Source organism: Henckelia pumila, chromosome 3 (genome assembly GCF_033568475.1).
Source record: "Henckelia pumila isolate YLH828 chromosome 3, ASM3356847v2, whole genome shotgun sequence".
NCBI lineage: Eukaryota > Viridiplantae > Streptophyta > Magnoliopsida > Lamiales > Gesneriaceae > Henckelia > Henckelia pumila.
The window spans coordinates 142,202,849-142,227,692 of NC_133122.1; the positions used below are offsets into that span (position 1 = coordinate 142,202,849).

The following is a 24,844-nucleotide window of genomic DNA, read 5'->3' on the forward strand; positions in this document are numbered from 1 at the left end:
AAGTAGATCTTAAATCCATGAGAACTTTCAAAATATGGAGTTTATTTTTCGGACTAGAATAAATGATAATTAAAATTTTGCATGTTATGCCATGTTTGAGAAAATGCTGTGTCAAGTTGTTGCATCCAAATCTGTAACTATTAATATGATGTATGCCAAATATATAAAATCGTCAAATATTTTCAAAAAAAAGGAATAAAAAAGAAACTTAACAACTGAACTAGACACATGAGAATCCGAAATCTTCATTCCTGAAAAGAACGACAAAGAAAGTCCTCCTTCGGAGGCTCACTCTTGCTCCTTCCATTAACATGTTTAGCCTTTGCATGCTCGGTTTCTCGATGGCTCTCGCTTTTCGTTATGTCCAGCTTCTTCCCCATCGGAGTGTCTGACAACGTTTTCGGAACCTCATAAAGTGTTACGACGGCACCTCCATTCAGTAGGATCGTTTCTTCTTCATTAGCTTCTTGTGCCACAAGGGGCTCGAGAATTTCGATTACTTGGCTCATTACAGGCCTTCCTTTCGGGTTTTGACTTAGGCATTGATATGCTAGATGGGCCACTTTCATCAGAACTTTTGTGGAGTATTGCCCTTCAATTCTAGGATCAAGTATTCTCAAAAGCTTCTTGTTGTGGTTGAGGATTGGACGAACCCACTCGACGAGACTATGCTCTCGACTAGGCCTGCTTTTATCCATTGCACGCCTTCCAATCAGCATTTCAAGTAAAACGACCCCAAAACCATAAACATCGCTTCGTGCGGTTAGATGTCCTGAAAATTGGTGTAAAAATAATTGTAGCATCAGTCTTGAATTCTTGATATAATGAGAGTCTTTTAAAATTCACTCGCGCACCCTGTGCGACTCAACACTGAAGGCCTATATTTTGGAAAGACCGACAAATATACCACTGGTTTGTTTGATTGGTCACAAGAGATCTTGCTATATTCAAATTGATACCAAATATTACATGTCAAAACAGGTACTTTTGAACATAAAGCTAGATACCAGTATGCCAACATAGGACTCACCGGTCATCACATACTCGGGGGCAGCATAACCATAAGTACCCATCACTCGGGTTGAAACATGAGTTTGATCTCCAGTTGGGCCAACCCTAGCCAGTCCGAAGTCAGAAAGCTTTGCGTTAAAATCCTGCATGTTTTCTTATCACTTTAGCCATTGTCTTCACTAATGGAACAAAGAAAACACATGATTCTCGGATCCTTGAAAAAGTTTCAACTCATGGTACAGTGATACTCTTCTTTTGTTCAATGGAACATCTTCCTTCTAATAATTAATTTCCACCTAAATGTATTGGTTAGATCTGTAAACAGGATGGTGCTCAACTTACCACATCTAGCAAAATGTTCGACGTCTTAAAATCCCTGTATATTATAGGATTATCCACGTCATGAAGAAAAGCAAGTCCTTTTGCAGCGTCCAAAGCAATCTTCAATCTCTTGTGCCATGATAAGGTGGTGCGTACTCCTAAAAACAAAAAGAAAGAAAGAAATAAAACAGATTTGAGTTCGTACGAAAATACATACAAAATATTCACAAGTTCTTGTTGGCATCTTATCAGATTCTTCAATATATCTTTATAAAAAGCTTCCCAGATGGCTATTATGGGTGTTCTTAGCTGCAATAATTAACTGTTAAATGTGTGGTTTTTTTGTACTCACGGTGAAAAAGGTGTCTCTCCAAGCTCCCAGACGCCATATATTCATAAACCAGAAGTCTGTGATCATCCTCGCAGCAATAGCCGACCAGTTTCACCAGATTTGGGTGTCGAAGTTGCCCTAAATAATTCACTTCTGCCTGCAAGTGCAAAAACTTAACTGAGTCAACTCACAACCTTTTCTTATTCTGATATACAACGCATTGTAATCTTAAATGTGAAAAACTAGAAAGCATGAATTTTCACAAGTTATGATTTATGAGAATCTGCAAAGACTGGTGGTAGTAAAAATTAGTGCCATTTGCGAGGGGATATTCCACAAGACAAGAGAGGTCCCTAGGCTTTCTGGTGAATGATCAGCAAATTATAGTCACAAGTGAATCTCTGCCTTATGGGACGCCCTTAAAAAACTAAGCTCATTTTTAAAGAGCAAAAAGATCAGAAAATCTCGGTGAATATAATATTTGGTTTAAAAAGGATTATACCAGCCATTCTCGGTCTCCCTGTAGGCCTTCAGGATCAAGCTCTTTAATGGCAACACGAGTTGTTTTGTAACCAGGCCGCACATTATCATCTATCACTCCTTTATAGACAATACCAAATCCACCATCGCCAAGAACCTGATCTGGTCGAAAGTGCTTGGTGGCCAGCTTCATCTCGTCGTAAGTGAAGATATCAAGATCACCATTCCCAGGCCTTTGACGTAGATCCTTTATGTCTTTCGAAATTACCACGATGGTTTTTGAAACAGAGTCCACTTTTCTCGGTGACTCCAACTCTTCACAAACACCTAACAAAAGTAGTTGTTAGTATCTCATAGTTGAGCCACGACCATAAATTCACAGACAGAAATTAGGAAAGATGGAATTATCAGTCTTTCAGAAATAACTTTCGAAATTTAACCCTTTGCAAAGTCTAGACCAGCAACTAGATTGCATAACTCCCTGAAGTTTCTGTCTATTATATTACAAGTGCAAAGCATCCCCGGATTCACCTTACAGGCAACTTATGTGTATCGGCTCAAGATCTCAATAACTTTATCAACTCACTTGCCTTCATTACAACTTCCTAATTCTCCACACCATTTTTTAGTCTGTACAGCGAAGATCAACTCGTTATATCCACACAAGAATCTCAGACAAGGATGAACATTATGGTCCATTTACGGAGGCGATAGACTTTTCATCTGATAACAATTAAGCAAAACGGCTTAAAAAGGGGCTTTCAGGGGTGTTATGTTTCTGTTACAACCCATGAAAATCATTGTAGTTTTCACTTGAGCAAATCGATTTGATCGGTCTCTATTGATCAGATAAACATACATGGATGGCAGATCATAAGCAACTTCCATGGTTGAACATAAGACCTGGTTGATGACTGGAATATATGCTATCGGTGCAGTGATTGTTAAAAAAAATATACAAATTATTATGCTTAAAAATCTTTGAAAAATGCAAGTTTCCTAGTTTGATAATCAGACAATACAAACAAAACCCAACAAGGATAAAATAATCAATCAGTACGTTTTAAACAAAGAGAAATAAATCGAATCAAGATGAATCACGAAGATCATAAGCAATATCGGTTGTCGAAAATGAAACCTGGTTTGTGACCGGAAGATTTCCCATCCGTATACCGTCGTTCATCTTCTACGACACTGAAACAAGAACCCATTTCCAGACAAAACCGCACCAGATTAATTCACAGCCCCAGTTCCATTATCCCGACAAAATATCACTTCAAAATCGAATTTTTATGCACCGGTTTCACTCCATTTCGTTCACAAAAACGAAACGACGGACAACAGAAGGAACCCAAATGATTCCGCGGCAAAATCAGAGAGAAATCCACCGGAAATCGACACGGGCCACCGGAATATTCCCCTGAGATGAAATCAATGATATATAGATGATGATCTACACACACATACACATCAACGTTCAACAAACAGCAAAGAGTGAGTGAGACTGACACGAGGCTATTTGAGGAACGTTGCTCATTGATTGCAACGTTTATATATAATAATAAAAAATCACACACAAGAAAATTTATGTACGTACGTAACTATCAGAAATAGGAACATCATTCCATCTTCTACAACAAAACAAAAGACGAATAATTACAATTACACCCCACATTGAAATCATGGAAAAAAGAAAATAAAAAAAATGATTTACTTTTAACCATCTCACACATGGGATGATCATTAAAAAAAAATCAATATTTTTTTTTAAAATCTAAATCATTATGTTTGTTAAACATTATTTTTTTAATAACATAGTTAACAAAATGATAAATCATTTTTCGGACAAAACAAGTATAATTTGTCATGGTTCGGGTCAAGTTAAATATCAGTTTCTTAAAGTTGATTTTTTGTGATAAATAATTATAGCTAATGTTAAACGATATCTATTTTTTTACATCAATTATCATGTGTAACTACTAACTAATGTAAAACATAATTGTGTGTGAAAATTATATGGCCAATATCTTCGGGTTGCAGTTGTATCTATTTGATTTATTTTAAATTTGAAAAAAAATTCATTGCGTTGTTCTGGGTTTTTTTCTTTTAATTTCACATTTGCTATCTAAATCATTCATTTAAATACAGACAGTTGCCATCTGGACACAATCTCACATTATTCAGTAATAAAAAATGACTATTTAGTGCATTATTGGTGTTATCCCACTCAATTATTGCAGTATTGTAGTATCTCTTAATTTAATTTTTTTTTACATGAACTGCAAAAACTCTCATATTAATATATTATTTTTTTGACAGTCATATTAATATATTATTATCATGTCTTCCTAGTTTTAGAAAATAATTTTGGACGAGTGTCTATTTCCGATTAATGTAATCACTTGAGACATATTGATTTATTAAAGCAGTTTCTTTAGGATTTAAGGAAAAAAAGACACGTGAACAATCTAATTTTGTTATTTGAACTTTGAAATCGAGTTTCAAGAACTACGAGGTAAGTGATTTTTGGATTAATAGGTGCATTATTTTATTCATAGATATTAATTGGATAATCAAATTCAATATTAAATAGAGGGAGTGTTTGCAATAGATTGTGCTTTTGTAGAAGTGATTAATTTATAAATTATAAAAATTTAAGAAAAATCAAAAGTTGGTAGTGTTTGGAAACATATGTGAGAATCTAAAAATCAAAATTAGGTAGTGTTTGATAAATAAGTGATTATACTTATTTTAACAATGACCTTCTTATTAGAATCACTTTTGAAAAATCATAATCACCACATGACTAGCTTTTGAATTTTAATTAAGTTAAACATAAACTAACACATAATCTAGATTTAAGAAACACACAAAAATGATTTTTTTAAGCCAAAAACTAACAATCACTTCTTTTTAGTGATTGCAAACAATCCCAGAGTATGTCTCATGTAAAACGATATCAGACTGATCAAACCGATCTATATCAAGAGTAAAAAAATAATATTCTAGATATAAAAATCATATATTTTGATCATGAATTAGGTAAGATAGGGTATCGATTTCATAAAATTCTCCGGGAGACAATTTCATTGAACTTTTTGTGGGTTAAAGGTAGTGTTACTTCTCAACTTTTTCGTAACAAAAATTTGAAATTTTGTGAAATTTTGTTAAGAAAAAATTGAGTGTTTCTTATAAGCTTCTTCAAAACCTACATATGATAGATACAAGGGCATATATGGAATTTAAGGCGAAGACTGGTTCTTTTCTTTGGAATTATATATTCTGAAATCAACGGTTGACCCGGTTGACGATGAGCACCACACGGTTCAACGATTCTAGATCTACAAATACTATTCCTCCATGCAAAATTATTTATTTTATTTTTTAATAAATTCAATATCATGATAATTAATTTTTCATTTTGAAATGGCCAGCTGTCAGTCAACGTCGGCAAGTCAATCTTTTCAAACACATGCTATCTGGAGTGAAATAATATTTGCTATTAGATTAATATATTAAACATAAAAATTATTATGATATGATCTTAATTCTTACATTTTAATTTTGTGATACAAATTTTTAACTCGATCAAACTCATGAAAAATATTATTATTTATGATCATAATATAAATGGACCAAATCGATCCGTATAGATCCGTGAAACCGTCTCATGAAAGACCTACTCAGATTTAAATTTGTTATGAATTATGGTATTTAAGAGGGTACTTTTATGAGTATAAAAACAAAAACTTTAACTATCTATGCTCATCTAAATAGTGAAAGAGAAAGATGCTTATACGGGCAAATCAATTATTAACAAATATTTTGTAATAATATATATATATATATATATATATATAACATATCAAATCAAATATATATATATATATTAAAAATATAGAGTTATTTGCACCAAACACCCCAGTGAAATAGTGAAAATGCACACTTCCCTCATGTGAAATTTTAATAGGTATCTTCAACCCTAACCTTTTAAAAAATTAGCACACTCGCCCCTTCAGATGAGTGATTGTTGCACACGCGCCCCTCATGCGATTGGACAAAGATTTTGATATTTGTTTTGCACCAAATATCCCTATGAAATATTAAAAATGCATATTTGACCCCTGTAAAAATAATTTTTAAATCTATTCAACCCATAATACACAATTTTTATTAAAATCTAATTATAAAATATTTAGAGCACACTTTTCGTTTTATTAATTTTATTTTGAATTTTAAATTTATTATGATTATATAATTATTTTCTAAAAAATATTATTATTTTATCTAGTTATCATTATTTTATTAAACTTTCTTCTTGTTTCCAATTTTTCAATTAAAAATGCATTAATAAACGAGATTTAAATACCTAAAAATACCAAAATATTAAATGAAAATGATAATTTCATGCATATTACTTTTCAATTTAGTATTATATATTTTTGAACCAAAATCTAATTTTTTTAAAATGAATTGCATAATTTGCATTAAATAATAGTACACAAATTTTTTTTTTAGGTTTATTATATATGTGTGTATATATATATATATGTATATATATATATATATGTGTGTGTTGTAATTTTGTTATTATTTCATCAAAGAAATTACATAATTATTTATAATCTCAAAATAATAATATATTTTTTATTTATTTGAATTAATTTTATAAAACTGATAAACATAATATATGTAATGTCGATCTCAATTTTTTCATGCAATATTTGGTATTTAATTTTTTCTTCTCTTCTCTTCATCTTATTTAAAGGCTACAAAATAAAAGGTGTTCTTTTATTTTATTATTTCTCTCTTGAAAGATATTAAATTTTTGTGAGACATTTTTTTAAAAAACATTCCATTGTCATTAATGTTTTATTACGGGTTTTTAAAAATAACTTTCTTTGTTACATTTATTTCTAACATGTACTCGAGAGAATTCTTAGTATTTTGAAATATATTGATTTTTTATTTTTTAAATGTGTAATTATATTATAAATATAGTCATAATTATGCTTCATAATATAATGAAAGGTGAAATTATTAATGACTATTTGCTGGTGCATATTGAGAATCAAATTTTCGAAAAGTTGATATAGTTCACTTGTAATTGTAGACGATATTCGTGATTTGCAAAGAGAATATTTAAATTCTAATAGATTCGAGAAATAATGATATATTAATATTTTTTTATGATGAATGTTGATGTAATATTTGATATTAATATAATATATTTAAAATTTTATTGTTATATATAATAAATATTTGATCTTTCTCGAGTTTGATATTGGCCCTGAGGCTGTAAATGAGTCGAACCGAGCCGAACTATAGCAAAATTTCAGTATTCGAGTTCAAGCTCGAGTTCAAATTGAGATATTCGAAGTTCGGTTCAAAGCTCGAAATCTTTTTAATTTTCGACTCGAGTCTGATTCGGTAGAGAGTTCGAGTTCGATTCGAAAATAACGAGCCAGCTCGCGAACTTTCGATAAATTTATTATATTTTATATAATATAATATATAAATATATATATATAAATATAAATATATATATATATATATATAAATATAAATATATATATATATATATATATATATATATATTAAATAAAGGCTCGCGAGCTTTCGAACAATATATTTTCGGCTCGAGTTCGACTCGACTAATAGTTCGAACATGTTCGAGTTCGGCTCGAGTTTGAAAAATTCGAATCCGAATCGAATATTTTTTCGAGCCGGGTCGAAAAGCTCGTGAGCCGGCTTGGTTCGTTTGCAACCCTAATTGGCCCCCCCTAGTATCTACTTCTGGCTCCGCCTCTGATTCTACTAGAATAGTCACATCTAAAAATTTTTATCCTTTAAATATTTTATTTTTGTTTAGATTTTATTTTTTAAGTCAATATTTATTATTGAATTGTTCTATCCATAGAATTTTGGTTTCATTTAATTTCTCTATATGTTTTTCTAATTTTTAATTGTAATACATTTGGCATGAATTAATTGATTCTTTTAGTATTAATTAAAAAAAATAGCGAAAGACAAATGAAGTCAAAACAGACAAAAAACCTTTTTTTTTTTTTTAAAAAAAAAAGAAGACAAAAAGCGCAAAATATAATAACAAGAGCACTTAACCAAACGGTGTCGTTTTGAAGCCACAACACAAAATGCTGCGTGTAGGCCACTGCAGAGGATCTTAATCCCGATGAGTTGCTCACTCGCTCGCCGTTTTTGCCGTTTCATCCTCCATTCTTTTTATTTGGGAGCGTAAGAACTTTCTTTTTTGTTTGATTGATTTTTTAATTGAAAACAGTTCGTTTTGGTTATAATAATACAAGATCTTCCTTCAAATATCTACACACATATATTTATTATTACAATACATATAGGACGTTTTATTGGATTTTCTATTCAATATTTATGAAAAATAAGTATTTTCAATATTTTTGAAATGATATATATATATTTTAAAAAAGCTGACTTTAGTATGAAAGTCAAAATTTAAGGAGCCCGTATACCTTACTTTAAATTATATCCTTTGTCTTGTATTGAAATTGACCTGTTCAACGGGACAATAAATTAGGAGCGGAGGTGATGTTTGTGTTCTGAATTATAAAGAAAGTACAGTGAGAAAAATATAATAAAAATTTAGGATATAAAAAAATTACTGGGTTTTTAAGTCATTATTATTATTCCTAAATTTTAGTATGACACGTACGTCCTCACCTAATTTTTTGTTCTCAAGTTTCATTATATATAGAATAGATCATATATAAAGTAATTAAAGTTTCCGATGCATTAATTATTCTCTCAACAAACACCAAACCTTACTGCTAGTTTCGTGGCTCACTGGAATTCGTCTAATTTGGGTTCTTATATTCCTTTTGTCAAAAAACAACCAAATCATATACTTAGACGATAAATTGAATAACACAAAAAACTCCTAAAAGACGGTTTTCCAAATTTATTTTGTAAGACACATGGCTTATTTGTCTCAACTTATAAAAAAATATTTTATGCAAAAAAAATTACTTTATATTATAAATTAATATGAGTAGAGTCACATGCCTCACGAAAGTCGACCTACTCATCAATGAATACATATTTGGGACAGTTTGCTGACTGAATAAAGAGTAGAAACCACAAAATTTGTTCATGAAAAGGCCATGAAAGTTCATACTCGTAACACTCTATTAATCCTCGTTTCACCTATTATTTGTCCATACTCCATACATGAACATAAAATAGTCCTTGAAGATGAGGATAATCCTCATATGGTTTAATGTATTATTAATTTATGTATAACTTATCAAATTCAATTTCGCGTTATTTTCGTCATATTATTTGTCAATTTATTATTTATTAATTTTACATTAATTAAATCAAATAAATTATAATCTATCCATCAAATCAAATAATGTATTAACTATTTTTTCTTATTTATTTTTAATTTACATTATATTACTTATCCATGTATTACTTATCCTATCACTCAAACCAAACGATGCCTACATGATAAATAGTCATGGAGTAATTATGAATAGTAATTATATATGAAATTATTAATATAATGTTATCCTTGACAAAATAACGTATTTAGAATAAAAGAATAACATACGTTATCAAATTTGTATATATGGTTTAAAAATAAGATGGAAATAATTTTATTTTAATTTCTGCGGAAGTTAAAAAAAAATAATCATGTATTCTTGTTATAAGTCTCTTCTAAAAGTAATACTCTTTCATGAATCGCATCGTATTGAAGGTCAGTCTAATCAAATTGATATGTGAGACAATATCATACAAGTAGTTTTTGTCTATTGTTAAAATGCATTGAAAACGTGACCATCTCAATTGATGAAAACATAATGTACATGAATCTGCTATAATTTTCGAAAATATTGCATTAAGAAAAGTTAAAGAAATTAATGTGTAACTGGACTAATTTATAACTTATAGTTAATTGTAGGTTTTTTTTTAGACGGGTCAATTCGATTTATATTCGTAGTGACATGTAACACTTAATAATTTCATGTATCACGAGTCAAGTTGGAAATCTGCATTACAAAATTGATCCATGAAATAATCTTATAAAAGTTTTTGTATATATTTAATCTCATTTAATTCTTTCCTTCTCTCTATATAAATTAAAATATAAAAGGAAAACCAATCAAATTAGAACCCTTTCTAAAAACACTTTCATATCCAAAAAACCGTGGATTTTTTTAAAAAAAATGTGAAAAAAAGAAAAAAAGGCAGAGAATTGCAAAAATACCATAAAAACAAAATTTGCAAAATTATTTGCAGGGGCCCAAAGACACTTGAAATTATTTTGATCTTGTAGGCCTTTCTTGTAGGAATGTTCAGTTTACAAATCAATTTTGAAGGCCCAATTCTTACTAAAATTTTGATGAACCGTAACTCAAACCTAATTCTTTGATTTGTTTGATTTTTGGGCATTTCTCGAAATATAAGGTCGCTTGATCGACACCCGTATCTGATGCGAAAAAACTGAGAAAATATACATGATCGATTATTTCAAATTAATAAAATAATTGCGGTGAATTTCAAACACACACCATATATGTTTTATTTAAAAATCATTCCTCAATATTTTTTTGCCGCAAATCATCTTTCTTTTCTTAAAATCAAATTCATCGATCCATTCACGTGCTTAGTGTTGAATTTCACAAAGACCGAACATGTTTCAATTGATGTGGTTCTGGACACAATATATATGACACAGTTTGGTACAATATATAAGACCCGTATCGATAATTTATCGGGTAAGTCGATGCTACAGTGGGGGTAATATCCCCACTGCAGCTATATGGCCATCATGTGGCCACACATGCATTTCATATGGGCCTCGCAAGAAAAGCATGTGGGACCCACATAAAATTGGTCAGTCAATGGCCTTGATCTTACAAATGGGTAATCTGTATGATCGAATTACCCTAATTTATCATCCTTCGTCCCATGTTCCTCTCACATATTTTAAAAAAAAACTCAAAGACGTCATTTCTGCCACAACGCAATATTTATATTTTCTTTTTTGCCAATCTGCAACCCTGAAGCAATATCTTTGTTTTCCTTTGAATTAAGGAGAAATGACATATATCACTCATTAAAATCTTGATTTTGTTGATAACCCCTATGAAAGTTTTTTGAGCTAGTTACCCCTTATAATTCTAAATCTGTAACATATACACCCCTTTCAGAAAAAAAATAATTAAAATGTTCTTAAATGACTTTTATGAACTCTTTTATCATCCTTTATTGAAAATTAAAAATTTAAATTAAAACAGTAATACACTAACATATATTTTCAATTAAGTTTATTTATACAATCACTTTATATAATTTAAACATTAAATTTTATTTAAAAAATAATGAAACTTATTACTTAATTTAATGTAATAATATAATTTACTATTAAAATATATTTAACGTATAACAAATATCACAATAAAATAATATATATAATTTTTCATAGTTATTTAACTAAAATTTGATTATTTTATTCAATTAAATATAGAATTATAAAATAAAATAATTTAATTATTTTTTAAGCAGGGGTATTTTTTTTATTTTTTAGCTAGAAGAAGTACGTATAACAAATCTTGAATCACAGAGGGTACGATTACTAACTCAAATTTTTTTTTATAGGAGATCATGATCAGCAAACCCAAACTTTCACAAGGATGATAGATGCAATATTCCCTTGAATTAATTGTTCAATTTTTGTATTTATAATTATAATAATATATTTTCCGCTATTTGATCTATTCATTCATCATCAAAGAAGAATCTGAATATGTAGCATTCGAAAGAAAGGTATAAAAATTCCATATATAGGGGAAAATTGTAATTTTTGTCCTATAATTTTGTACCTTTGTGATTTTGGTACTTTATGTTTTCAGTTTTAGTCCTACATATTCTAATTTTTGACAATTTTACTACTTTTTTATCGGAAATATACACGTTTTCTCCACACCAACGCTGCATTTATGCCATATCAGCGCTACGTTAGAAAAAAGACAAATTACAAAAAAAAAAAAAAACAAAGATAGCGAACCAAAACTTAAATTTGACACAAAAAGGATTGAAATCACACATTTATAAATATACAAGACCAAAAAACAATGTTCCCTTTGCATCGAGTGTGAAATGTGTGATGAATAAAGAAAAACAGTTGCCAATTCATTTGTTTCATAAAATTTATTTGCCACCTAGCTATAGAGACACATATAGTTATATTTAAGTGGGCATTCATAATATTTATTTGTTATTAACACGCGGATTTAAATTCGTATTATGCAGAATGTTACACCTAACAAAGACGATGCATTTATCTTCTCATTTTTGTTATTTAAAAAAACCAAGAGCACATATCTAACAATCATAAAAAAAAATTTCATGATATTAATTAACCAAAATGAATTTAGCTAACTTATAACTAGGGGTGCAAACGAGCCGAGCTACTCGTGAGTAGCTCGGTCAAAACTCAACTCGAGCTCGAAAACATACCATCGAGCTCGAGCTCGAAATATATGTGCTCGAGTAGCTCGCGAGCTACTCGAAAACATATATAAATATAAAATATAATATAAATATATATATAAATATAATGTATATAATATTTTATTTATTTATTTATTCATATAATTTTTTATTTATATATATTTATATATAATTATATATAATTTTCGAGCTCGAGCTCGAGCTCGAGCTCGAGCTCGAGTAGCTCGAGATATTGACGAGTTCGAGTACGAAATTAACTACTCGATCGAGCTCGAGATTGAGCTCGAGTAGTTAAATGTGAGTCGAGCTCGAGCTCAAGTAGTGTGATACTCGACTCGGCTCGACTCGTTTGCACCCCTACTTATAGCGGTGAAACTGTTAAAACAGTTATTCAAATTTATTTATTTTTTAATTATGAAGGCAGATCTAGGGAAGATTTGAATTTGAGTCTTGATGATTGAGGAAGGGTAGATCAATTAGGATTAAAAATTTAGTCTCAACAGTTATCCAATTTTTAGGTAAACAAAAAAAGGGAAAAAAGTACTTTAACAATATTGTGATAAAATACATAACATAAATCTATCATGTTAAAATTATACAAAACATCACATCTTAGCTCTTTATTGATAGACACAGATATCTTGACTTTTCTTAATCAGTTGGTTCGTGAGATGTGATGATAAATTAAAAGATAGAATATATATAATATAAATACTATTGTTATATAAGTTTTAGTTATAATTAAACTTGAGTCAAACTTAATATAGTACAAGGATGTCGAGTTTCATCATTCACAGAAAACAATGTCTAATAGTATATATATACAACTATGACACGGAATGTAATTTTTTGTCTAGCTAGGCGCGCATATATATTAGTTCCACTCGATTCCAATTTTTTTTTTTTCAATTTATGAACACTGAAAATGTCATATGTCTACATATGATTGTGAAAGGCAGCTTGGATTATTGGATCAGTCTCTATTCTTACTTGAAGAACAAATGGAGCAGTGTGGGCTAGCTCTCATTAATCTCTCTATCATTTTTCTTAAATGTTGACTATTATCTTAACATTTGTCCAAATTTCATACAGTAAGTCATCAGCAATTGATAATTTAATTCTTTACAATTCTGCTATATATATATATTATATACTTTTAAGTCATTTTTATATTATATTAATTATTTTGGCAATATTAAGTAGTTATATAAGCTAGAAACCTACATATAATAGTATCCACCTCGGCTATTTGCCACGGTTGAATGAAGACCGTTGCAACATTTGCCACGGTTTGACTAAAGCGTTGCAAAATGCCACGGTTAAATTTAACCGTAAAAATTTTCGACTGTTTTTAATCACCATGGCAAAATGAAGCTACGGTTGTATAAACCGTTGCAAAATTTGTCACGGTTATACTAAAAGCGTCGCAATTTGCAACGCTTACAAAAAACCGTGGCAAATATTTGTCACGGTTGTATAAACCGTTGCAACAATATTGTCATGGTTTGTTTCAAACCGTAGCAAATTTGTCACGGCTTTTAGAAAACCGTGGCAAATTCAATTAAAAATTAAATCACATAATATTTTTGTTTTACTTCTGTCATGTACAACACCTTATTTTATTGCGATGATATCAGTATTTCGTATTTTAAAAAAATTCTCAATATATCCTATATAATTTGGTATTTTATTTATTTATTTTGTCAACATTTTATGAATAAAAAAAAAAGTTAAAAGAAAAACCGCTAGCATTTAGTAGAGGGTGCATACAACGTGGGATGATGGTATTTGAAAGTTTGGAGCCACCACGTTGGACCAAAAACCGGTACATGAAATTGACGAGCAATTACGAGTCAATGTTTTCCCACAGCTCTTTCATTTGTCTCGTCGACTCCACATTATATTATATATCCTTTCAACAACAATCTACATGCAATAAACCGGAATTCCGCCGATTGTATTGGTTCGTTTTATGTTTTAATCTGTATATCGTGGAATGATTTGTACAAATATATAAATATGTACGGAATAAAGTTTTACGAATAATAGGTCACTTGCGCCACCAAAAATTCGTGGTACAATGTGTTTTTATCGAGAAAGTCTATGCTACCCCAAGGACATTGTCCTTAGGGTGACGTGACAATCTGTCATTGGTTAAAATTAGTGAGCTCCATGTGGGGCCCACTGATTTTAACCAATCATACTCTGCCACGTTATTTCAAAAACAATGCCTTTGAGGTAGCATAGACTTTCTCGTTTTTATCATGTGTAATAGTGAAATGAGGTATTAGTTTTTGAATCGACTTTTTTTTTTTCTCGCAATGAACTCTGCCACATTATCTTTATTTTAAGTGGCAGAGTCCCTCACGCACGCTTGCCTTATCGCCACCCTGCATTAATTAATTATGGGGCCATTCTTATTTATTCTAATGAAAAACTAAATCTGTTGTCCCATATATATATATATATATGTATGTATATATGTATATATGTATATATATATATGTATATATATGTACCAGGAAAGTGCACGTATGCTGACGTGGAAGACTAACTGTTGAAATTTGAAAACATGGTTACAAAATTTAGATAATGTTTAAATTCATTTAATATTAATACTATTTTTTAGAGTATTTATCAATCTAAATAGAGCAAAACACATTAGATAAAAAACAAAAACGTGCATGACAATAAATCATCACCTATCCATATGTGAATGTGACATATTTCAATTCATATTTTTGCATGATTTTGACATAAGGACAACTGTAGTGACCCGCACCATGATCACCTACTAATCAGAAGCTTAAACATGCATTTAACTTAACAAATCAAATGATAAAAAATAACAGCTGAAACCATAATCAACAATTAAAATACCAAATAAAATACTGTTATACAACCATATCGAAATCCAAATATATTATCCCAAATACATTAAAACAATAAGCTTAAACATCATCACTGGCCCTTCAAAACCTAAGTTCTCCTGGAACCACCCACCTCATCCAAACGCAAACCTGCCCCATGGAATAAGGTGTCCAGAAACAAAGTAAGAGACGTGAGCATAAAACGCTCAGTACGAGAGTATGAGTATACAATATTATACGTGCATGTATGAAAGTGAACTGTGTATCAAGACACTTAAGTCAAGAATCAAGCTCATAGCCCGGGTCCAGGGTATATAGTACGTTGCGCTGTCGCCTTAGGAGGTGGCTCCTATACCCAGTGGATAATGGTGATCTGATACTAGTACAAGTGTCCAACCATGACGGTGACCTGACACAAGACTTACGCATCCAACCATCCACAACTCGTAGGGTGAGCGCCCTACTACAGGATATCTCAAGGATATGTGATCAATAAGCTCATGTATGCAACATACAGTCATGACATGCTGTATCATATAAATCATGCAATCATATAATACATACAAACAAATAATACATGCATACTCAATCTGGATATCTCGAATAATACTTTCGTACCTCATATACTAAGGCAACCTAAACCAGCTCTATGTCCAAGCCTATAGTCCGCACTACAATGTAAAGTATTCATGCATTATAATCTTATTCTAAAAGCCTTAACTAAGCTATAGCATTCTCCTTATTTACTATAAAGAGCTAGAGCTATACCTGCGTCCGTCGCCAGTCCACTGATGACGATTGCCCCAGAACTTGGGCACCTCTCCGCCACAACCCCGGAGTACCTTGCTAACTCCCGGACCAAGCCTATAGGAAGGATGGAAATCACCTAGACTACACTAGAACCGAGAGAGAAATCTGGGAAATTGGTGTGAAAATGGTGATCTCGGATGATCTATTTATAGACAACGATCGGAAGCTCCGATCGCCTGATCGAAAGCTCTGATCCTCACATGCATGCCACGTTCCGGATAACTGTGATCGGAAGCTCCAATCTTCACTTCGGAAGCTCCGATCTCCTGCATGAAGCTACATGTCTAAGCCTCTATGCCACGTAAGGATGCTACAGATCGGAAGCTCCGATCTCCAATCGAAAGCTCCGATCGCCTCCATAGCTTCCGATCATGGTTCATTGGTTCCGATCCCTTCGGAACCTTCGATCCTATTTCGGATGTTCCGATCTTTATCAAGTCCATTTATGAAAGAGTGGATGCCCGGTTAGCCAACTTGTGGCTAAGGGCTTTTGTAACTCTATGTATAAACAATCTTTGTTTAATATAATTTACATTCATTAATGGCATTTTCTTTGTCTTTTTTCATATTGTTATATTGTGATATACTATTGATGTTTTGATAAAGACCTTGAATATACTATAGAGTAAGTAAGATGAGATAGTGAATAAAGAGATATCACTATTATGAAACACATCTTATAGTCACTGTATATTCTAAACAGTTCCTAGTCAATTGAGCCGTCCGCTAATAAGGATAAAGATCGCTCGAGATTGAGACTAGCATTTGTGATGCCAAGTACCACATTTCATTGGTAATGGACATGGAGATGTTCAAAGCATGCAAATGGATATTCATATGATGAATGATCGAACTACCCTATTCGAACTTTCCAAGTGGTTATCACTTATCGAGTGGTCGCGGTTTTGGTTGTACACAATTAGTCCTTACTACTTGAAACATCATTGAGACTCTATATGCTAGTACTGTACTTTGACTCGTTTACCGACTCTATTGGGGTCAACAGGTGTCGGGATTGGGTACAGTTACGACACACATAGGAGTCGATGCTTTGTTGTCAAGGATTCACCACATACTTGCGAGTGTGGATATCCTATGTGATCTGAGGAGATATTAGTGTGACGAATCTCTGGCCAGAGTACATGATGTGTTTTAGGTTACTCGATTTTCCTAGTAACACATGCGATGTCACTATTTGATCTCCAAGATGTAATGCATAGTTATCGAATCTCGAACGACTCTCGATGCACCAATGGTTGTTGATTCGATCGGGATATATGGATGAAGGGACCGTACTGTACGGTAACCAAAATCTACTGGTTCTTGCAGGCACTATCAGTGATACCTAGGGAATCATGGGGCGATGTTGCTAGACGCACTTACCATGATTCGTTGGACAAGTCGGAAATTGTTGTTCCGAGTCACAAGGAGTTGTGAGCCCACGGCTAGCTATTTCCCTGAACCATTGAGGGTCACACAAGTAATGGATTACTAAACCCCATTGAGATAGTTAAATTTAAAGAGTTAAATTTAATGAAAGAGAAGTTGGACTTCTTAACTAAAGGGAGTAGAATTTCCTAAAATGACATAGGGATGGGTATTTTTGGAAATCACTGAATTCGGATTCAGAAAAATTATCTTGACTTTAAAAGGTGCAGAAATGGTTTCTGTTCACATTGGTGAAATCGGTTTATCAATCGGAGTCATGATGAATTTTATATTAATTTATATAATAACGGGCTTGGCTTGTTGGGCTTAAGTTATGAATTATGGGCCCTAAGGAGTTAGAGTCCTAACATAATTATAACTTATCTAGTCTAGAAATTATATATATATACATATGTAGGGTTCGAAATTCTCACTTATTCCTCCTTGCAATTTTCGAACACTACACAAAATTTCTAAGGGATTTTTCGAAAATTCCCTTCTCCCTTTTGAGAAAATTCGGTCTGTGATTTTTCCGAAAAATCACTTTCTGAATTAACAGATCAAATCTGTTTATTCTCATCGATAAACATCTGATTGATTTCTAGTGTAATCAATCAGAGGGTTTCTGTTTTCTATTTGTGGACCTTATTTCGGAGATTGATCGTGAAGCCATCGGTTCCCGGGATATACAAGAAGAGCAGATTAAATTCTGTTGGTGTCCATAATCAAGCCGTTGCTTGAAGAGGTAAAAATTTAATTGTGATTTTATTTTTACTTGCATAATTTAATCGTAAAGTTTTGATACCCAAATTTTTAAACTTCCGCTGCACCGGGTATCAATTCTTAATTGATCTGAACACGTTTTTCCAACAATTTAGCCAAATTCTTCCCTTATGAATCTGATTACTTGATCTATATGATTATATTAAAATCTCTTAATCATGATTATTTACTTAATCTTATAAAATAAAATCGAGTTACTACAACAAATCTCTTCAAGTTAAAAAAGATACTCCCTTTGTCCTAATTATATATACTTACTTTTTTTTCCACACGGATTAAGGAAAAATTATTGAAAAACAAATTTTATACAAACTTTCTATTTTATCCCTATTTAATGCATTCAAAAAATAATTGCACAATTTTTAAGATGTAGTTGATAGTGGTATATTAGTAAAAGACTGTAAAAAACTATTACTATACATGCATTTGGGACAAACAAAAAACAAAACGTGACCTATATAATTGAGACAGACGAAGTAATTTTTTTTCAATCCAAATAGTAATCATAAAGAAAAACAATAAAAATAATGTAGGACCGAGTGTATGCCGCTTACCAATATCTATAGCTGCTGGTGACTGTACAAATCAAATATTTTAAACTACACAACTTAAGCTCCATGTTTCAAAATTTTTTCTTAAAATGATAATATTAATGTTAAAATAAAAACCTTAAAATTGTTCTTAAATTCAATCACTCATGTTTGTGCTAAATATTTAACCATTTAAAGCTTTCTCTATTTTTTAGAGTTACATAATATAAATAATTAATTTTATCACAATGATTCTTCTAAATTAATATTGATGAATTTAATTTCTTGGGAAAAAATTTCTCAAATAACATGAATTAAATAAATATATGTAATAAAACACATATTTTAAAGATAAAAATACAACGTGTTGTAGGAAAAAAAGAATTAAATGTCATATTTAAATCTTTTTTTTCCCTATAATTCATATTTATTATAAATATTATATTATATATAGCCAACATTAAATTCAAAAGTAGAAAATAATTTATTTAAAACTGATTGGATCGAAAACGGTGTGTAGAGGGGGAGGTTAATACTCTCAAAAAACAGTTTAATGAGAAGTGGTTGAATTCAATTGGTTTAGTGATTGAACTCTGTGTTTATCTTGGTGTCTAATGCACTTTGACAAATAAAATATGTGCGAAAATATGTCAAGTTACAGATTTGAACACTTATGAGAAAACAGTTTATGCAAGATAGAAAGTGAGTAGGTAAACTGATAAAAGAGACACATATTTGTTTATGGATGTTCGGAGATTTCAATCACTCCTACGTCACCCCTTCTTCCACCTCAGAAGGATATCACTAGAAGACTTTGATTTATACAATTTATTTGTACAAACCCATTCCGGCTTAGGACTTACTCACTGCCTAAACAAGAACTCCTAGCCACTCAAATGATTATAGGCCTCAACCTCAAAATCCGCATAATGTTTAACGTCTTTATGCCAAGACTACAAACAAAATATTTAACGTTTTTGTGTTAAGACTCTCACTCAACTAATCTATACAGTTCATCTCTCTTTTATATGTGAGTGAATTGGGTGTGAAGAATTTGACTTTTCACGCTCAAGAATTTTGATGTGTTTTTCACACCTTGGGTTTTGCTCTCAACTAGCTGATTTCTTCAAGTAGGCTGTCCATGCTTTGAATCTCCTTGCAAGACTTGTGTTCGAACTCCAAGATGTTGTATTTATAGGATCCAAGAGTGATATAGCCGTTAGACACATAAATAGAGCCGTTAAAATACTTTTGTACTGTTTCTGTACTTTTTTTTTGGTGCTATACTAAATTCCACTGAACTGATATTAAGTGAAACTGATCTTTCTAAACTGAAATTTGGTGCGAAACTGAACTTAGAGTAGTTTGGGTGCTGTATCAGTTGAGCAAACTCAGTTTCACAATAGTTGAACAAGCTTTTGTTTTGTAGCAGTTTAGTGAGGTAAACTAAATTGCTAAACTGGATACCGTTTTGCATGATCCATTGATATCTGGGCAAAGTGATGAATACAAAAGTTATAGATTTTGATCTTAGATTTCCAATTCCATAAGAATCAGTACATTCGGAGTTCATATGCAAAAGTTATTCTTGAATTATTAGAGCTGCTCAAAATCAGTTTAGCACAAAATCAGTTGAATGCATACGATCAGTTTAGTGCTATATCTCTTGATTCGTTGATGTCTGGGCAAAGTGATAAAAATAAAAGTTGTATCCCTTTCTCTTAGCTTTACATGGAATCAAGAATCACTCGATTTGGATTTTAGATGAGAGAGTTATGCTTGATATCGTGCCATAAATTTTGCTCTGCAGAATTTCACTTCCGCACCAGTAACTTCAACGCAGTTTAAAAGCTCTTTAGGATCTGATTCAGTCTTCAACTTGTGAATATGATTTGTAGATCATTGTCTTATATTTCCAAATTACGGTGAATCTTTCCATTCGGATAATTGAGCTGCAAGATATGACCATAATACCGGGATTTCTTGAGGTAAACTGATTATGTTTTTCTGCTAAACTGATCAGATTCCATTTGGTATTGCAACATCAGTTTGATCTAGATAACATCCGTTTTTGCTCAACTTATGTGTAATACAATATGTTCAAAATTGAGTTTTATTTGCAATTGTTTTGGCGGATAATCATTTGAATCTCTGATCTATGAGATATCATCAAAATAGTAGAGCTCGCCAGAGATTCAATTTTGCTAACTTTGAGTTTTGGCTTTCATATTTAGTTTAGCAACTTCACACTAGAGTAAATATGTTAGAAACACAATAACAAGTTTTGTTATCATCAAAATCAGGATTGCTTGTGTTCCAAAACCCAAAAATCTCCTTCTTTTTGATGATCACAAAACTTGAAAAAACAATGAACATTTAAACTCAAGTAATGCAAAAATAATATTTTTAACTAACATATTTCTCCCTCTTTTTGTGTAAATAAAAAATACACAAATTAAGCAAAAAATTTCCCCCCCTTAAAATTATAGTTAGCTCTCCCCTTATATTTTTGAAAGTTTGAAATCGATAAAATTAGCGGGGTAACTAACCCACATATTTTCAAAATATGCAATACACAATAATTTCCAACACAAATAAAACAAGTTGAGCAACTAGCAAACTTCATCAAGAATTGACAAAATTAACTCAAACCACCAAGCAACACAAAGTCAAGATTGACATACTAACTGAAATATTCATAAATCATTTAAGCGTCTATTTTTAATATTTAAGCACAACCACTGATGTAATGGAAATGATTAGTCATGCTTAAAGTCAAAGGCATGCTAGCACAAGTAGAACATCATATTGAAAGTCAAACTCAAGCGCTCTTCTCAAAGCTAATTTAAAAATCGAGTGTACCGATTTTTTCTTGACGGTGGATGACTTTGATTCAAGGTAATACGTCCCTTAAATCGATGAGTGCAACATCCTTGAGCTTCTGGACAAAAACACCAACTCATGTCCTATGCTCTGTTTTCTGCGGCAGCACACTAGTCTGAATTCAAATAATAAAATGCTTTTCCTCGTGCATAACCAGACTTCAAATTTTATACCGCAGCAATCCTCTACAAGTCTAGTTTGCAATTCAAAAAGTGGTTTGTCGTTTGGACATTCGAGCAAGGAGTTATTCCATTTTTTCCAAAGCCGCTACAAGCTGCCAGAAAACTCAACTATGCATATATATGTTAGAAAATCGTGAAAAATGAATTTTGAAGATCAAAATCAGTTTCAAATGCTCTTTCAAGAACTACCATCTCTGATGCCAATTTATTGGATCGAAAACGGTGTGTAGAGGGGGTGAATACACACTTTTAAAATAATTTGAGCTACAATAGCTCGGTTCTTGAAATATTGAGCACCGATGAATTATATCGAGTTTGATTTTCAAACCAAGCGAAAGACACTCAAAATAATCCTTCATAAAAACCGATTAAATATTTTGTAAGGCATTTTGAAACAATGCAAGTTGAAATAATGAAAACGATTTGGTTGAAGCATTTTATCAAACACTTGTATCTGACTTTTATAATAATTCAAACCCAACAAAAACTTTTCATTAATTTTATTTTCTATGAATAAAACTAAAAATAAATCAAAATAATAAAATTATAATGCAAATAAATGTTAAAAAAATTTACAAAAGCGCACTTAAAATTTATATGCTTTTAATATCCAGTTCATTGGAAAGATACTTTAAAAAATGACATATACCGAGATATTTTAAAGGGCACTTGTGGATTATTTTTTTTAAGAGTTTTAAATTTTTTTAATCTCTTTATTCTACTTGTGGCTATTAGGAAAAAATTATATTTAAATATCAAAAAACAGAGAAAGATGGAAGCCAAACAAAAAAAATGTAGACGTGTTTATATTCTTCATATTGAAGTAAAAATCAAAGACACAAAGATGAAAGACAAATTTATTTATATTTAGGAAGATAAGAAGGAAAAAAAAATACATTAATTTCACAAAAATTGGTAGTTGTTCATAATAATTAACACACATTTACCGAATAATTAAATACAAACATACACTTCCAATGCAACAATCAATAATCCTTCCATTATACATCAAATAATAAAAAAATTAGGTCTTATTTTTTTTTTTAGGAATATCATTTTCCACTAAGCTCTCAAACTGCAAGGTTATCAAATTTGAAAGAGTTAAGTATACTAGTAATGACCATATTAAGTTAGTACAGAAAATGACATAAATAACCTTAAGAATTAGCCACACATAAATTATAGATAGAAAAATAATATATATGAATAAAATCAAAAATAAATCAAACTAATTAAATTGTAGTGCAGAATAAACGTTATAAAATTTTACAAAAGTGCAATTATAATCTACCTGATCTCAATACCTAGTTTCATTGAAAAGACACTCTAAAAAAATGATATTTACTGACATATTTTTAAGAGAACTTGTGGATTTTTTTTTAGTTTCTATTTTTTAAATATTTTTATTCTGCATGTGGCTATTAGAAAAAAATTATATGTAAAATTACTATTTTTTTTAAAAAAGTAAAATATGGAAGCCAAACCGAAAAATGTAGACGCCTTTATAACCTTCATATTGAAATAAAAATAAAAAACACGAAGATGAAATCAAAATTTAGTTATATTTAAGATGATGAAAAGACAAAAAAATACATTAATTTCACAAAAACAGTGTGTAATCGGTCATAATAATAAACACACAATTATCGAAATAATTAAATTCAAACCCACGTATCCAAATTATCATGCATCAATCATAATCCTTCCAGTACTATACATCAAATAATAAAAAAATATCTTATCTTTTCCTAAAAAATATCATTTTTCACTAAGCATTCAAACTATAAGGTTATGAAATTTGGTGGAGTTAAGTATATTATTGATGACCCTATTAAGTTAGTACAAAAAATGACATAAACAACTTATGAACCACAAATAAATGAGATGGTAAAATTATAAGCTCACAAATCAAATTCATATATTTATAGTTATAGTATAGAATAGTGATAAGTGCAATTTATGCACTTAATTTATATATGATTTTACTTCACTTTTGTCATATATCGAGTGGATTTTATGTATATTAATTGTTGTTTTTGTGAGTTGCAAGGATGAACGCAAAAGTAGCGAGAAAAGGGGAATGATGAATTATGGAACAGCAACTTCAGAAAATTACTGGAAATTTTTGTGACATCCAAATCCGATCTCACCGTTCATAATAAATTTTAGGATGTTTTGAAGTTGCTGTCAAAATTTCAGCTCGATCCGACGGCTAGAACTTTGAATATGATTTTTTCAAGAATGATGCGTGCTAAACACAAGCTAAAGCGCCCCAGCGCCATAAAACTAGCGCTCCAGCGCCCGACGGTTTTTTTTTTCCCAAGAATTTTTTATGCCGATCAGCGCCCCAGCTCCAGAAACAGGCGCTCTAGCGCCTCCTGTACGAAAAACCAACAGAATTTTGAAATCTTAAAAGTATCTATTTCACGGGCTTTATTTGACGGGCTTCGAGGAGCAATAAAAGGGAAAAGAGCTGCACACATCAGATACACACAACACGCAAAAGAGGCCGCACAAGAGAAGCACAAATTTGAGAGAATCTAGAGAAGAAGAAGCGGCATCCAAACAAGAGAACCACACACAACTACGCATTCAAGTAGGCTTGGGACACAGATTTGAGACGTGGGAGCGAAAGACAAGGGATAATCGAATCACAGACAGAGGAAATTCATCTAAGGACGGAGAATCAACTCTAATCTGTGA

The 24,844-nt window shown here is 31.2% G+C and overlaps 1 protein-coding gene across 1 annotated transcript; it reads right to left on the minus strand.

Annotated features, from left to right (window-relative positions):
• Window positions 1-146: 146 nt before the first annotated feature.
• LOC140893371 (probable serine/threonine-protein kinase PBL17) lies at window positions 147-3,666 on the minus strand. Its single transcript, XM_073302434.1, has 6 exons — window positions 3,282-3,666; window positions 2,166-2,470; window positions 1,685-1,820; window positions 1,354-1,490; window positions 1,031-1,154; window positions 147-772 (listed from the first exon to the last, which is right to left on the minus strand). The coding sequence occupies exons 1-6, from the start codon at window positions 3,352-3,354 to the stop codon at window positions 246-248; spliced, it is 1,302 nt and encodes a 433-aa protein (XP_073158535.1). The 5' UTR covers window positions 3,355-3,666; the 3' UTR covers window positions 147-245.
• Window positions 3,667-24,844: the final 21,178 nt, after the last annotated feature.

What these genes read in the sequence shown, in the direction of transcription:
- LOC140893371 (XM_073302434.1), bottom strand. Translation starts at nt 3,354, where the DNA reads ATGGGTTCTTGTTTCAGTGTCGTAGAAGATGAACGACGGTATACGGAT. An exon ending in AGGGAGACCGAGAATGGCTG is followed by an intron (nt 1,821 to 2,165) that starts GTATAATCCTTT and finishes TTGCACTTGCAG; the next exon opens with GCAGAAGTGAATTATTTAGG. An exon ending in CCCCGAGTATGTGATGACCG is followed by an intron (nt 773 to 1,030) that starts GTGAGTCCTATG and finishes ACCAATTTTCAG; the next exon opens with GACATCTAACCGCACGAAGC.